General features: G+C 32.1%; 1 protein-coding gene across 2 annotated transcripts in view; it reads left to right on the forward strand.

Annotated features, from left to right (window-relative positions):
- Window positions 1-14,758: 14,758 nt before the first annotated feature.
- The window catches only part of LOC118183251 (heat shock 70 kDa protein 12A-like), a 118,163-nt gene continuing 117,424 nt past the window's right edge, over window positions 14,759-15,497 (forward strand). For both annotated transcript variants that reach the window (XM_035352720.2, XM_035352721.2), the window contains exon 1: window positions 14,759-15,277. In XM_035352720.2, coding sequence (XP_035208611.2) covers window positions 14,857-15,277 — 421 coding nt within the window. In that variant the 5' untranslated portion in view covers window positions 14,759-14,856. The remainder of the gene's footprint in view (window positions 15,278-15,497) is intronic.

Below are 15,497 nucleotides of genomic sequence, written 5' to 3' on the forward strand. Positions count from 1 at the left end.
TTTTCGAGGGGGGGGCTCGAAAAAGGATTTTGTCCCAGGCGCCAGTTATGCTCGCTACTCCACTGAATTTCAGAACCTTTACATTTCTGATATCATTGCTGTAAAAAGACAGGAGCGCACACAATGCAGTCTAGATAGGCAGAGAAAATAGCAAGTTCGTTGTGTTAGAGACAAAAATCCTAGTTCAGAGCGATATAATTTCGATTTCGATACATATTAGTTGGCTAATTAATAACTCTTTGAAATTATTATTGAAGGCTTATGTAAGTTATTTTCGTCAGTTCGTCATGACATGGATTAATTTGGCAATAACGCGGATTAGAAGGTTTATTATAAACAATCATCATGAGAACAAAAAGTGAAAACAATGAAATTAAAATGACGAGCTATTGCAAATTTAACTTAGAATTTTGATTTATACTTTTTTTTTTTTTTTAACATTTATACATAAAGATAACGTCGCCTTTGAAAGTCGATACACGCGTAGCTCTCTTTATTTGCGTCAGCATATGTGTCAAAGAAGAAATTCCTTTTGGATTTAGTATTTATCTTGATGATGGATAGGAAACAGTTCAGATTGCAGTTCGGTTCGGTGCCTGTCGACGACATCTGGTGCTTTTCTCCATCGCTTGCTTACCGCCCCACTCATTTGCGCTTGAAGCGCCGGTAACAAAAATAATCGTTTCGGCTCCTTTTGAATAAACTGGACGGGTGTTTGAAAACACCAAAGATTTACGAAGCGAAGACGCCCACCAGTTTTTAGAATTATTATTATTATTATTATTGCCATTATTTATTGATGCTAAGTGAGAAAAATACTGTATCATCCATTTTCGCTGATCAACAAAAAATATACGGAATGTCAGCAACAGTTTTTCTCCCACTTTAAAATCATAAAAGAATTTGTGTAAATAAACATCGAATGCTACTGTGCTGACACATAATCGAAGAGATGAGAGCTTATCTCATCAACAGCAACTGTCTTAAAGAGTTCAAACCCGTTCAAAGACCTTTAAAAAATGTCTTTTTCAAAATAAAGATAACATAATATCAACACTTTAATTATATTTCAAAATTAGTTTTCGTGAACATCAAAGGTTTTCCCAAAATTTCAAAAACGTTGCATGAAAATACTAATACTTAAAATGAAGAATAAAATTGACGCAAAAGGAGTTTGAATCCTTATTTCAAATTCATACGTTAAAATTCAAAGGATAATTCAGGCAGTAAAATTTTAGTGATGTCTGAAGAATAAAGACGTGATTTTCTCCCACAGATTTGTTCGAAGCGTGTACTATAATTTGGAAAAGTATTCACAGTATCCAAATTCTTTTACTAAATTCATTTAGTATAAGATTATAGATAAAACACGTAAAAGGATGGGATGATAATATTTCGAGCTAGCGTTTTTGAGGAAAACGAATTATTTGTAAAAGTTAATTTGTGTGTATGTGTGTGGAGAATTCTGATAGGGACAGCACGTGACTTGTACGGCCTATTAAATTATACACATTTTTTGCTGCACTTCATTTATACTTATTTCTTCGAATTATTCTAACTTAATTAACCGATTTCTCAAGGCAAGTTGAAAATGACATCAAAAATCATAATTTTTTGAAATTACGTATCCTGGTTAATTTTTGTTTTAGAGTCAAACTTCTTCTAATTTTATTATTTCATAACGCGTACAAAACTCTCCCAAATGTAAGCATGGGAAAGGGAGACCGCATTAAAAGTTAAATTTCGATATTTGTCGAAAATTAATTTGATGTTGTCAAAACATGAATATTTTCCTCACTTGAAACACTTCTGCAAGAGGAAGCATACGACTTATGACCAACGTTTGCGAAAATAAAGGCGGGAAAAAACTTTTTAAGTCAGGTAAGGGAGTGGTTGTATATGGCACGGGATGCAAATTTGGCAAAAACTCTGGTAGTTATGTCAATTGCAATAAAAACGTTAGGTGTGCAACTAGATGTATAATAACCCCACATTACAATTTCAACGTTTTACGGCTAATCGTTTTAGAGTTATGTGAAATACATACATGTATAAAAATATAGTTGGCACAGACGTCACGGAAAAGTCCTTTGTGAATCCAACATAAATCCATTTTACAATCTATGTTGGAAAAAAACATTCCTTTATTATGTCCGAACGTCCAGACGTAACGCAAAAAAATCGTCCAAATGGATTCGAGAACGACCAAAGCGGATATTTCTGTTGAAATATGGTACCCGTTACTTTTCGCTATTACAATACTTTCTTTACTTCGTACAAAGAAGTAAAAAGGGAGTTTTAAATTTAAATTATTGTACTAAAAATATACTAACATGTCTAAGTTCCCGACGCGGACAAACAAGTTCCCGACGTTAGACTACAGACTTGACAGATACGAACAATATTCTTTTCTACACTGTAGTTTCTTGCATGCGGTGACTCAGCTTAATTCACCGTCATTAAGGCTTCTATGATCCATATATTCGGTGTCTTTGCAGTTTTAAAAAGTGAAACTACAGCTCGTATGAATTTCTATTAATTTGGATTACGCATTTTTTTCATATGATGAATGAATGACGATTGTTTCCTCATCTTATGCCATTTCGATTTAGAAAGAGTTTCACAGGAAAGGTTTTTTTTTAAGGCAAAAGAAATCAACAACGTTAGAATAAATTACTAAATATTATTATGAATTATTGAAATTATGAAATTATTTGCCTTCCTTTACCAGACAGAGTAAATGTACTAATTAATTAAACTATCAAAATCCTGACATTAGAAAATGCAAGAGTACAATTAGGTCTAAAGGTTCGAAATGTATACCAATAGCTCGCATCTGAAAGGGAATTGAATACGTCTATAATAGTACAACGTACATTAAAATTTCTTCATTTATAGTTAATTGAAATTTATTGTTATTCCTTCTTACATCCGAAGCTCGAGATAATGCTCAGATAATAATTATAGCTTAGCCAAACAAAAACGAAAGTTTTCACAAGCGTAACGAAGAGAAGGGAGAATTGTTTAGCAGATTCCAGGGAATTCCCAGATGGTTAGAAAACTCGGCTGCTCAGTTGTTTCCAGTACCATTTGCTCCGTATTGTTGTCACGTAACAGTGTTTACACTCACGCTGCGAAGAGGACGAAGCCATCGAAATTCACCAGACCCTCTTACGGATATCCACCTTACGGATAATAAATACAGCGCTGATGAGGACGACGAACTATGTCTTTGAGGGAATTTGCTTTTCGAAGACTGGGGGAAAAAAAAGAAAGTGTAATTAAAATTGAGTTTTTGAATTATTTTCAAAGTGGTGATGGTTTCATTTACTTTCTACAGTTTTTGAATTATTTTTAAAGCACTGATTTCAATGACTTTTTTTAAAGTAATCTTACATGTTGCTAATGTGTTGAAGAGTAGAAAAAGTGTAAAATTTTGCTATAAAATGCAGAATACTTTTTAAATTAAATAAATAAATAAAGACTCTTGAAAATAAAAACATTTACTTAAGCAAAAGAAAAATTCTTAATGAAAATGAATAAATTAAATATAAAAAAATAGATTCAAAATGCAAATTAAATAAAATCATATAGTTTCTGTACGGGTCAAAAATACGATTGGTTTTTAAAAATGTTAACTTAAACACTAGTTCTTAATTTTCTTCCTGTTAATTGCATTGTTCAGAAGTAGTAATGCGATAATTAAGAGTAAAATCCTGAGAGAGCGCATCGCATTCATTCATTTTATGCGTTCATGTATGATTTCGAAGTATTGAAAATATACAAATTAAAAGAAGAGCCTACAATGATGCTATTAAACGGCTTAAAATTAACTAGTTACTAAAATGTATCTCATTAAAAACTTTTATAAACAGCATACTAAATGGAAAAAGATATTTTTTAAAAATATGTATGATGCTAAAGATACGCAAAAATAAATGTAAAACGTTTGAGCCCTTTTACTCAGTACCAAAAAATTAGGGTTTCAAAATTTCAGTTTTTCCCATAACTGTGTAAATTTTTCTGTATTTGAAAAAAACGCGTATACTAAAAATTCCAATTTTTTTTTCCTTTTTTAAATTTGCGTTTAAACTAAAGTTACGAATAAAATAACGGGATCAAGAAATGTGAATGAATTCATCACCTGTTCGCCGATTAGACAATAATTTACAATCATTTTGCAGGTTTCAGTTTTAACGGTGGGGGAAATTTTCTGTTTTTCTTCAAATTGGTTAGGTTAGTTTATTCATTACTAGCGGAAGTGCCCGATGCCAGTTAAGTTAGATTGAGAGTAGTGTATCGAACAACAGAGAGAACGATACAACTGTAATCCTTATCCACTAACGATGCTAAAAATGCGATTCATAGTCATACATTTTTTTTCAGTCTGATGCAATATGGAGCCCACATAAAAAATTTTGATAAAAAAATAAACTCATTCTCTCTCATTATATCACCAACAATGGCAGGCTGTTTTTAATGATTTTCGTCTTTCTAATCAAATGGTCGTAAAAACTTAAGCTCCATCCATTATTTCACCTATATTCAATTTTAGTCGATTAAATGTGCCAAAAAATTGATCATAATTGATCATAAATCAATAACGCGAACAAACAAACAAACACACAAACAGACATTTTTTTTATATAGATTTTGTAAAACTTACAAATTTTTGATTAACAAACTCTAGAATTCGAAAACGAGCAGTAGTAACACTTTTCGAAATAACGTATATTTATTTCCAACGCTTGAGATTGTTGCCACTCGGAAAAATGAGTGCAAAAATGAGTGGTTTCAGAGTTTTAATTAATATTTCGGCTGATTAAAGTCGTACGAAGATGGGAATAATCGAAATGGCTTCCTACGAATTTTTGGAATCTAGAATAATGTATCTAATGCTTGACAATGCTATTTTTATTTCATTGTAAAACTTCGAAATTTTTTATTAAAAAACTCTAGAATTTGTAAGCGAGCAATGGCAACACTTCTCGGAAAAAAAAAACAGATTTTTATCTCTACCGTGCGAGACTCGGAAAAATGAAGGCGGAAATTAGGGTTTTCAGTTAATATCTCCGATTTTAGACTTAAAAAAAAAAAAAAAAAAAAAAAAAAAAAAAAAAAAAAAAAAAAGTGGACGTCGGCCTTTTCCTGGACCCAGAAACAGAATCGCAGAAATTTTGGTGACGATAGCTATAGCAGTGACTGAGTTAATCGTAAACAAACAAACACACAGACATTCTTCTTTTAGATCACAAATCAAGCTATTTATCGTCGGAAAAAATACCTAAAGAAACCAAATGCACCTTTTTAAAAAGGCTGTGGATGAAAAAGGAGAATATGAATGTCTCAGGGATAAATACTCTTTGAAGTCCTATGAACGTCTTCCCCACCTGTCTACCCCACCCAATGAAATTATTTTCAATTATCCAATGAAATTATTAAACAGGTTTCGCTAATAAAAATTATCTGTGAACATAAACGTTTAAACTTTTGTGGTAGATAGTAACTTGCTGCTATTTCTTTTCTTTATCTTGATATTCATAATTGATAAAAATTTAAAACAATGCCAGATTATTATAATTTGTGACAAATTACTTGCCTTTCTGAACATTAAATTCTGTGTTATTTCAGTACAGTATTTAATATCTGTGTAAAGGTCAACAGGTCACTCAAATCATTAAAATTAAGCAATAAATATCTGTAAAATGATATGTGATTTGCGTTAGACTTCCTGACAGCACTTTCAGCTTCGAAGCTCCTTATTAAATTTTCTCATAGAAACTCTCCATGGCACTCACCATTAGTCTATTTCTCATTGGTAATAAATAGCATTCAATATAAATGACTTTTGAAGTAAAAAATGACTTTTGAAGTAAAAAATGACTTTTGAAGAATCATAGGAGAAAATATCATTCATTTTGATGATAAATAATATGTTAATTCAAAATATTGTTACGAATTTGGTATTTAAAAAGCTAATGTTAGTTTAATTATAAATTAAATGGTTTTATTTCTCGCGCAGTGCAGCGCGTGACGAATATTAAAAGAAAGCTAAGCCGGAAAATTGAAAATACAAGAGCGCGTGCATTAAATAAATAAATATCTCTTTTTGATTTCGAGAAAGTACTGGAAAATTCTAGCGCGTGATATTAAAATCTTATAAAAGGAGGAAAATATCTCAGTTTGGAGTAGTTGCTTAGTTTGTTGTTGTTTAGAAAACTGCTGTTGTTGATTATAGCGAATTCGCGAATTAGCGTTCTTTAGCTGTTTTGAATTACGTTCTATTGTACAATTGAGTAGTTAAAAGATAACTACTGTGAGATATTGTAATACTGCATGATAATTTGAGAAAATTTAAGCATTTTTGTTGTGATAATAAAAAGTTTTGTTCATTTTTCATCGGACTTGTGCATTCACTTCATAACGAACCCGTACGCACGCAACAATATTATTCGAGTAACGTATAGTTTAGCTTAATTCTACACAAATAAACTCAGACTTCTAAAAAGTATTTTATTAGATTGAAAGAAATGTCGTTTTTGTTTCCATTGTTTCGGGATTAGTTGACGCTTTAATTTTTTGTTCTATCAGCTTCTCCTTTTCTCTTCGCTTTATTCCAGAATTTATATAAATCAAACTAAAAAGTAGGTTAAGAAGACACGAAGTTATGCAGATCTAATCATTCTTTGATTTGCTTAGACCAAAACACGTATTTTTTTTATAAGTGTGACCTAATTAAAGAATTAATTTTATTTTATAAACTGCATCTTATTTGGATTCCTAATACGTCATTAGGAGCAGTTTTTATTTTTCTTTTCTTTTTTTAGTGACCAAACTTTCTATGTTAAGGGAATTGTTCCACACTTGAACTCAATCGTCTCTATATATGTATAAAAAAATCTGATGTGTACACCACATGACTTCCTTGTACGGAATATTAAATTATATGCATTTTTTCTTGCATTTCATTTAAACTTAGATTGAGTTAAATCTACTTCGCCGACACCGCATAAACCACAATAGAATAAATGCATTCTTTAAAATTCACTCTAGTATGTGTTTACCATAGCGACACTCTGGCGCTAGATTCACTTAACAGTATTATATTTCGTTCATATTATAACTCATAATGCACAAAATTTATATCATTTCAAGAATAGAATTATCTAATCGTTGCCACATGTTCTATTCAAATATTATAATAAAGCTGGAATGATGTATAAATGAAATTAAACAAACAAAACAAAAAAGAAACAGTTTTTCACAGACGATTGAGTATTTCTCATTCAATTAATTCAGTTCTCACTTCGCGAGAAGGCAAAAATACATAAAAACTCAAAATATCCATATTAAAAATTACGAAGTAAATCTTAAACGCTTATTTCCTCGAAAAAATTCCAAAAAGGATTAAGCATGATTTAAATAATAAATGAAGGCGTTATCTTTGTTGTTGCGAAGCTAAGTTTCTCTAGATTGGCAACAAATCCACTAGTCTCCTGTTTCAATGTAAACATCAATGGCCGCCATTAAAAAAGGCTTAGCTGCAATTAAACAACTTTAAAATTGCTGATAATTCTAAAAATATTGCACACAGATTTACTAAAGGCATAAAATCCTTAACAGGAAGATAAAAACAACATAATTCAATCATTTTTAAAGCAAAAAATGTACAATTTACCAACATATAAGAGTAAAGAAACTGAGATCACTGAACCGGGTAACAGAGTGGATATATATATATATATATATATTTATATACGTTTGGTGCGGCCGATTGCAACCAAAATACGAGGTGCACATCTACCTGTTATAGCAGTCCTATATACAAAATTTCAACGTTCTGAGGCTACTCGTTTTTGAGTTATGCGAGATACGTACGTACATACGTTCGTACAGAAGCCACGAAAAATTCTCTTCAGAATTAATTTTAAAGCAGTTTTATATTTTTTTTGGAGGAAACGAGTCTTTTATTCTGTCCTTACGTACAGATATCACGCAAAAACATCGTTAAATTGCATTCGATAGCGGTCAAAATGGATATTTTCTTTGAAATATGCTGCCTCAAACTTTTCGCGATTACAATACTTCCTTTTTACTTCGTACAAGGAAGTAAAAAGAACTAGCTCGCGGAAAAGAAAATAGAAAATAGAAAATATTAAAAGTAAGGAATTTTGCACTAGTCACATAATATAAAGCGTTGCAAAACGTTTTTTTGTCAAATGTAAGGAATTCGTTATATATTAATTTCAATATTACAGCACTGAATTACATAATAATTACAACAATATATTTTAATTAATTTATATCAGGTAGATGTGTTATTAAAAAGTAAAACGATTATATCGATTATTAAAATGCGTTTGTTGCTTTTGATTAGTTTTTTTAATAAATTAAATGATTAACAAATTCATTAAACTCAAAAGATGAATGAAAGAATAAATCACTTTGTTTAATGGCAACCATTCTGAGAGCTGGGTATGTACTAGGAGTGTGGAGATGAATCAAACAGGTTTCGTTTCGTGCAATATCAACAGTTAAAAAGCGAATAAATTATATGTCTGTGGTGGCTTTATAGAATGGTACAAAAATTTTGGAAATATTCTGCTCAGGCTTCATAATTACTGAAAATTTTGATATTTCTAATGTCAAAATTAAATCGAAGGATACCGGTAGTCTTCAAGGTTATTGATCTCCAGTTTCTTACAGGTTGACAGTCACTAGTGGTAGGTGGTATAGAAAATTTAAATATATTTTTATATTAAAATTAAATGAGGTATATCTGCGCCTGTGAATCTAATAAAATTAAATCAAAGCACAAAAGTACCCAAAAAAGCTTTTTGTCACTACTGATCTGCGGGAAGAAAGTTACTTGGGTTCAATCAATGGGTCATCGCTGAGAGCAAAGCAGTAAATTTAGGTAAATTTTAAAATTAAAATTATATCGTACTACACTAGTGCCTGTCAAGATTGCAGCTCATAGATATCCCCATTTGGCGGCACAGTGAATTTAGATAGATTTTAAACTGTTGTTCCGTACTTGTAACTTTATAGTTTAGTCGACGAAGCACTTTCCCGTCGCATTTTTGTTATTGTGAATTTGTTATGTTAATCTGTTAGATCTGGCAACATGAAAATACTGTAAAAGTTTAGTTTCTGAGAATTGGCAACTGGCATATTCCAAGACGCGAAGAACTCTTTCTTACAAAATATACTCGATGCAACAACTGTTTTTATTCTCTTTAAGAATAAATAATTAAACGCAATCGCTAATAAACGCATAGAAATTTAATTAGAACAAGAAAGATATTCCCAGAAAATCATACCCTATTTAAATGCTATGCTAGAAGCGTGAAATTTGTGGAGATGAATTACTGCATTTTATGAAATTATTGAACATTTCGATTTTCATTTAAAAAATAGCGAATGGTTATTTATAAGAAAACTATTATAACTACTTTTAGCGGATATAACAGTTTTTTACGGAGCTGTACAGTCAGTGTGCACCAGGTGAAATTTTGGTCTCCCATCATTTTGCATACGTACCTGTACATTTGTTTTGATCGATATAACGGTTAGCGTTGCCGTATTGATGGTTGCTGGGTTCGGATTCGAATCTCTGGGTGTTTTTACTGCGTACTGTATCTATGCAGCATTGGGACACTTAAAATAGTAGTGAGTGGAATGTCCTTTCGATTGGTTTGGTGGTAAAAGAAGAGAGGTAAGAAGCTTTCGGATCCGTCCCCAGGGTATTCTGGTGGTCCCGAAACATGCTCATTTGTGTGACTTTTCGGTTTTTGTTGCTTACGCGTGTTGCCATCTATTATCATTGATGGGAAGTGTGGCGTACGAGTTCCCGATGCCTTTGGCGATGGGAAACAATCTTCGGTTTTGATCGTGAGTCTCTTACGTGGCAGTGAAATACTGTACCGCTATCGCAAAATTGCTCCTGTGCGGATGATTTTCATATGTGATCCGTTTCTTGGTGCAAGTTTTTTGTTTGGTCATCAGAATTTTTATGTGAATTAAAAGTGGGTTGGAGTTGTGCAGTAAGGGCGGTGGGACTATAACTTGTAAAACTATTGGTGAAGTTCTGGGATACCACTCATTTCTTCCTCTTTTGTCTTGTATCTGTGTGCGATGCATGGAGTTTTAGCATGACTTTATGTCTACATTTTTCAATTTGTATGTGCTGGACACTCAACAGCATCTTTCCTGCGCTATGGATAGGCCGAAGCGGACAGGTCATTTGGTCATCGCGATAACTCAACTTGTCACCCAACGATTTTCTTCACTGTTAACGCAAAAACCTTGTGTGTGACTGCCTTGTAGTCTTTGGCAACAGCGTTGTTCAGAGAGCCACTGAAATAGCAGCACGGGTCGAGAGAGATTTAGTATTTTTGAACATGTTCGAAGATTTATTCTCTGGTGATGTGAAGATGGATAGAATGAATTTAATATTTCTTCTGGAATAGTAAATATGTGCGTGCCTAATAACCGTATTTTACAATGTTACTTAATTCCTCGATTTTATTATACTTCTTGTACTTCTAGCACAACCGCCGACTGTTTAAAACCAAACGTATGGTCAGTCTATTAAATAAGTTGCTGAAGCTCTTTACTGTATAATTATTTCACTACCAGTGTAGTTTTAAAACGTTTGTATCGACTAGCAGTCAAATTATCGATTGCGGACAAAATTCCACGTGGAGGTTAATAAAAAAATTTAAAAAAACCCAGTAGTTATATAAAATCAAATGCTAAAAAGTGAGAAATTGGTTGAGTTTATTTCTGGATTATAGCATAAGAACCGGAAACGCTTTTACAATATCACCGAAACGTAAAACAAAGAGAGCCATCAAGTGAAGATGTTTTTATTTATTGTTTGTCACAGACAAGCTGCGTATGGAACAATGGTTTCTAATTGTTGTCTTACAGTGGAACTCGCGCTTAAGAATAAATAAGAAAATGTTAGAATTTTACCTTAGGCTACAGAAATTATGCTGTGCACCTGACCTGAAAGAAGAAATTTTTTTTTAAATGTTCCTGAAAATGTCCGGCTTGACGTTGGCAACATCGCAGGGGAATCGCTCATGAAAGCATAGCATGTAAATAACTATAATTTTTCTGGGAGGGGAAAGTAGCTGGCTATTTTTATTACATTCAGAGTTGAATAGGAAAATTACGATACACAAAACAATAGGTTGTAAAAAAGTTATCTTAATAATTTAAGGGAAAATTTTTAAAAATAAAATGTAAGATAGACCAGAACCAAATGATAATTACTCCAATATCCGGACATCTACATTAAATCTAATGCTTTCTGGGGTTTGAAGAGATATCCAAATTTTTTTAACTGCCACATCAGTAATAACGTAGCAATCCAGTACTGTGTTGTGACATGACTGGAATAAAGTTGAATGGGTGGGAATGTTCGTGTATTTTAATGCGATGAAATTTCCAATTATTTTCTAACGAAATCCTAAGTATTAGGATCGTAACGTCATATTTTACACAAAGGGAAGATATCACAGTGGAAATTAAGAACAGGAGAAAGAATTACAAAAATTTCAGTAATCATGCGCTGACAAGGAAGAACAACAGTTTAAACAGACAGTTTAAACAAACGTTAATTTTCTACACAAACTGAAATTTCAGTCGTTGCAATTACTTGGAAATTCCAGCAAATTCAAGAAAAATTCTGAAACAAAAAACTTGTATAATGCGAATACGAGCCAGTTTCCCTTAGAAAGTCCTCCCGAAGGTATCCATTCTCTTAAGGAAATAGTCCTCGTGTTCTTTGCTGTATCCAAATAATGTAACCTAACCTGAAATAAAAATGGTGAAACTCAAATCATAATAGATTTTGTAAGATTACTGAAGATACCAAAAGCTGCTGGAGAATTTAAAATTAAATTTAATTCTTTTGATGGTCGTGAAAAGTCTCATATGATATCCTATTAATGGAAAAGTTTAATTATTGTAGGGTATGGTGTAAAAAATCAGTTTGATCGCAACTGATCTGAACATGGAATTGAAATTAACATTAAGCATTTATGTATTTGCCATGTTTTCTTGCTCAAGTGACTAATTCAAATACATTTAGAACTCATTAGTGTTATATTATCATTGTGAGAAGAAATTTCGATTCAGATCTTCGTGGAAGTGAAGAAGCACCCTAAAACCGTAACGAGCATTTCTTTACATAATTTAATGGAATCTGCTTGAAATTTCAAAAGTCAGGATATCTTAAGATTTGTATTTTCAAAATAATTTTTTTTGAAATGAGAAGATCTGTCAGACAGATTTTGCCAGTTTCAGTGAACTAGAAAAGGGACATTCGAATCTATTCGAAAAGTCGAATCTTCGTTTTATTTATTTATTTTTTTTTTTTGCTTTCGAATCTTAAGAGGGAAAAAGGTTTCTTAAAGGAACCATTTAACATATTACCCTATTCTTGCGTATATAAGCCGCACGCTTAATTTTTGCTTCTAATTAAAAAAATCTGAAGGATAAGCCATGGGCTGTTTACAGTTTACAATATTTTTTTTTTTTTTTTTTTTGTTTTTTTGTTTTTGCAGATGCGTAGGCTTTGTTTATTTTTATTTTTTATTTATTTATTTGTGTGTGTGTGTATGTGTGTCTGTGAAAAACGTAAAAACGTGTGGTTGCACTTAAGAGAATGTAATAACTCAACATTTTGGAAATAATAATTTCATTTATGCTTATTAGAACTCTTCCTAAGGGGGGAAAAGGATATTAATGTTAATGGTACGCTCTTGAAATTTTTGACTTTGTTAATCAAAAATTCGTTAAAGTTTTACAAAATATGAAATAGATAATAAAACAAATTCCTAATTCAGGCTGCCAAGATGCCCAGATTCGAGTAGAGGAATACATTATTCAGAAGTTGATGGCTCTAGGTACCGTTGTTTTATCACAATGCGAGAAACATGCATACAACTTCGTTATTTAGTTTCTTTAAGTATACACAGGGAGATATTGTGGAGCGTGTGCGGAGAATCACCTGCGTTTTAAGTGTTCTTCTGATTTCATTCCCTATACTGATTCGCTGTACTTCTGATTGCAAAGAAACGATGTTTCAATACTAAATATAATGAGGAACATGATGCTCTTTCTAAGGAATGTCCTGTGTATTTGGAAGAAATTAGATTTATTAAGGATTATCCTGATATATAAAGTTTATTTATATTTTATTTAACATTTTTATTGTGAACAAGGGCACGGGCTTACGTACATACAAAAACAGCACCGACCACTTGCGGGAAAAACTTAAAAGTTAATTTAGCAATAAATTTAAAGGGTAAAGATTTAGTGCTAGACTACACAATTCAATTTAATCTAGCAGATTTCCTCAGAAAACCTACACTCGCAGGATATAACTCGATGGCAAAGAAATGCGTAGCCGCTATTGAGATCAACAGCTGGCTAAACTAGCAAACGCGCGCTTTCACTAGCGAAATCATGCTTTGTCTAACCTTTTATTTCCAACAGTTTAAATACTCTCGTTCACCTACTTCATTTTCATCCTGACTCTGAAATGCGAGGGGAAATAAGAGAATTCAGGAAAGTCTCACATATTTAAATAAGAGTGAGTAAAAAAAAAAAAAAAAAAAAAAAAAAAAAAAAATTAGATGCTGTTATCCGAGTTTTTTAGTTTTACTTTCTTTAACGTATTTAAATTCTTACAACTATAAGGATAATTTAAGAAATGCTTTAAAATTTTTCTCGTTTATTGTTGATAAGATGCATTTAAAACATTATTTTTACATTTTTTCGCTGAAATTTTTTATTATGTATATAAATTATGAAACATCATAATGCTTGTAAAGAACAATGACCCCCTAAGTAAAAAAAAAAAAAAAATAAATAATGAAAAATTAAAATAATTAAGTGCTCTAATTAGAATTAAATCCAAGATAAGTTTTTGCATTAACATAAGACATCAGTTAACTTTTAAATTAAGGCACTGAGCAAGTGTTTAGTACCGTCGAATAATAATAAGTCATCATAAATGGAAATTTATCTAAAATTTAATTTTTCTAAATATTAAATTTAATATTAACATTTTGAAAGAAACACAAATAACTGTAATTTTTTACGGACTTTAAATCGAAATAAATACTTACATTATAATAAAAATTTTAGGGAAAGAAATAAATAAAAATATTTTGTGAACTTAAATAACATGATGTAAAAAACTTCTTTTAATTACAATTATGATTCGAATGTGCGTACTAATTATCATTTTCGTATATTAAAATGTTTTTAATTAATATCAGTTAAATGGATCATTATGCAATCTCGAACAAAAAATTCTGGAAAATAATTATTTGCTAGGTCACGTGAAAGGCAAATTAAAGGGTCGTATTACTCGCGCAGTAGCAACAGTTGCCAAGTCACATGGATGGTAAATAGCTTGGTAGCGTAACGTAGCGTGTCGTGTTCCAGCTTCAAAATATGGACGGATTTTCCTGACATAAATAATTAGGGATGTTCAATAAGAAAAATTTCAAATATGAATATATTACTGAGATTTAAATTACCAAATTATTGGATTTTTTTTCCGTTATGAAGTTTTTCGTTTCCTCCTTTTTGGGATTTCTTTCAAACTCCCGTAAAGTGTTATCCGAGAATCCCAAGAAAATATCCTATCAGATCCCTACTCCGAAGCAAAATCCCTACTACTGTGATTGCAGAAATCCCCAAGCGCAAACCATCCGAACCTAATGGCGGGAAATCGCTGTAGGCGATTGAACGGTTAAGTGCGCAATTTTGCTCAGCTCAGCGCGGAAAGTTTGCAGAAGTGGCAACAAAATAAAGAATCAAATAAAAAAAATGTCCGTCCGAAATCGAACAGTCACTACATTCGAACGACAAGACTCGGTCATCGCTCTGCGGGAGAACAACTCACCATCCTTCGAAAGGAATAATAATGTGGTAATAAACTGCGACTTCAGGGAGCAACAGCAGACGACTTCACCACCCAAGCGTGTATTCTTCCGCCGACGAATTCCGTCAGAAATTTTGGATGATTTGCCGGAATCGTCCGTCGACCCCCTACCACAGGAGTTTTCTCCCGCTGGCAGTGGCTTTGGGGGAGGGTTCAACACATACGGAGCGGGACGACTTTCTCAGGACAAACGATTACCGGACGCTAAGTACAGCGGTCGTGCGATCACTGTAATCGGTTCTCCTTTGCGCCGTCCGCCGACTAATCGGAGTAAATCGGTGGATTTTAGCAGACGATATATTGAAAGTAAGTTTTGTATTTACTTTTTATAAGCTTTGGTAAGTGTTGTTGGGTGAAAAATATTAAATAATAGTACTATTTCATTTATTTATTGATTTATATGTGGTTTTTTTCTTTAGATTAAAAAAGCAACAGGTAATTTTGCGTTTTGATTTTAATAGCAGAAAGCAGTAGGTAATTCTGCTTATTACTTTTTGATTTGATTTTAATTACAAAGTTAAAGTAA

The sequence above is a fragment of the Stegodyphus dumicola genome, chromosome 5 (assembly GCF_044657685.1).
Source record: "Stegodyphus dumicola isolate Sdum_Otavi_A_Nest chromosome 5, ASM4465768v1".
In the NCBI taxonomy this organism is placed as follows: Eukaryota; Metazoa; Arthropoda; class Arachnida; order Araneae; family Eresidae; genus Stegodyphus; species Stegodyphus dumicola.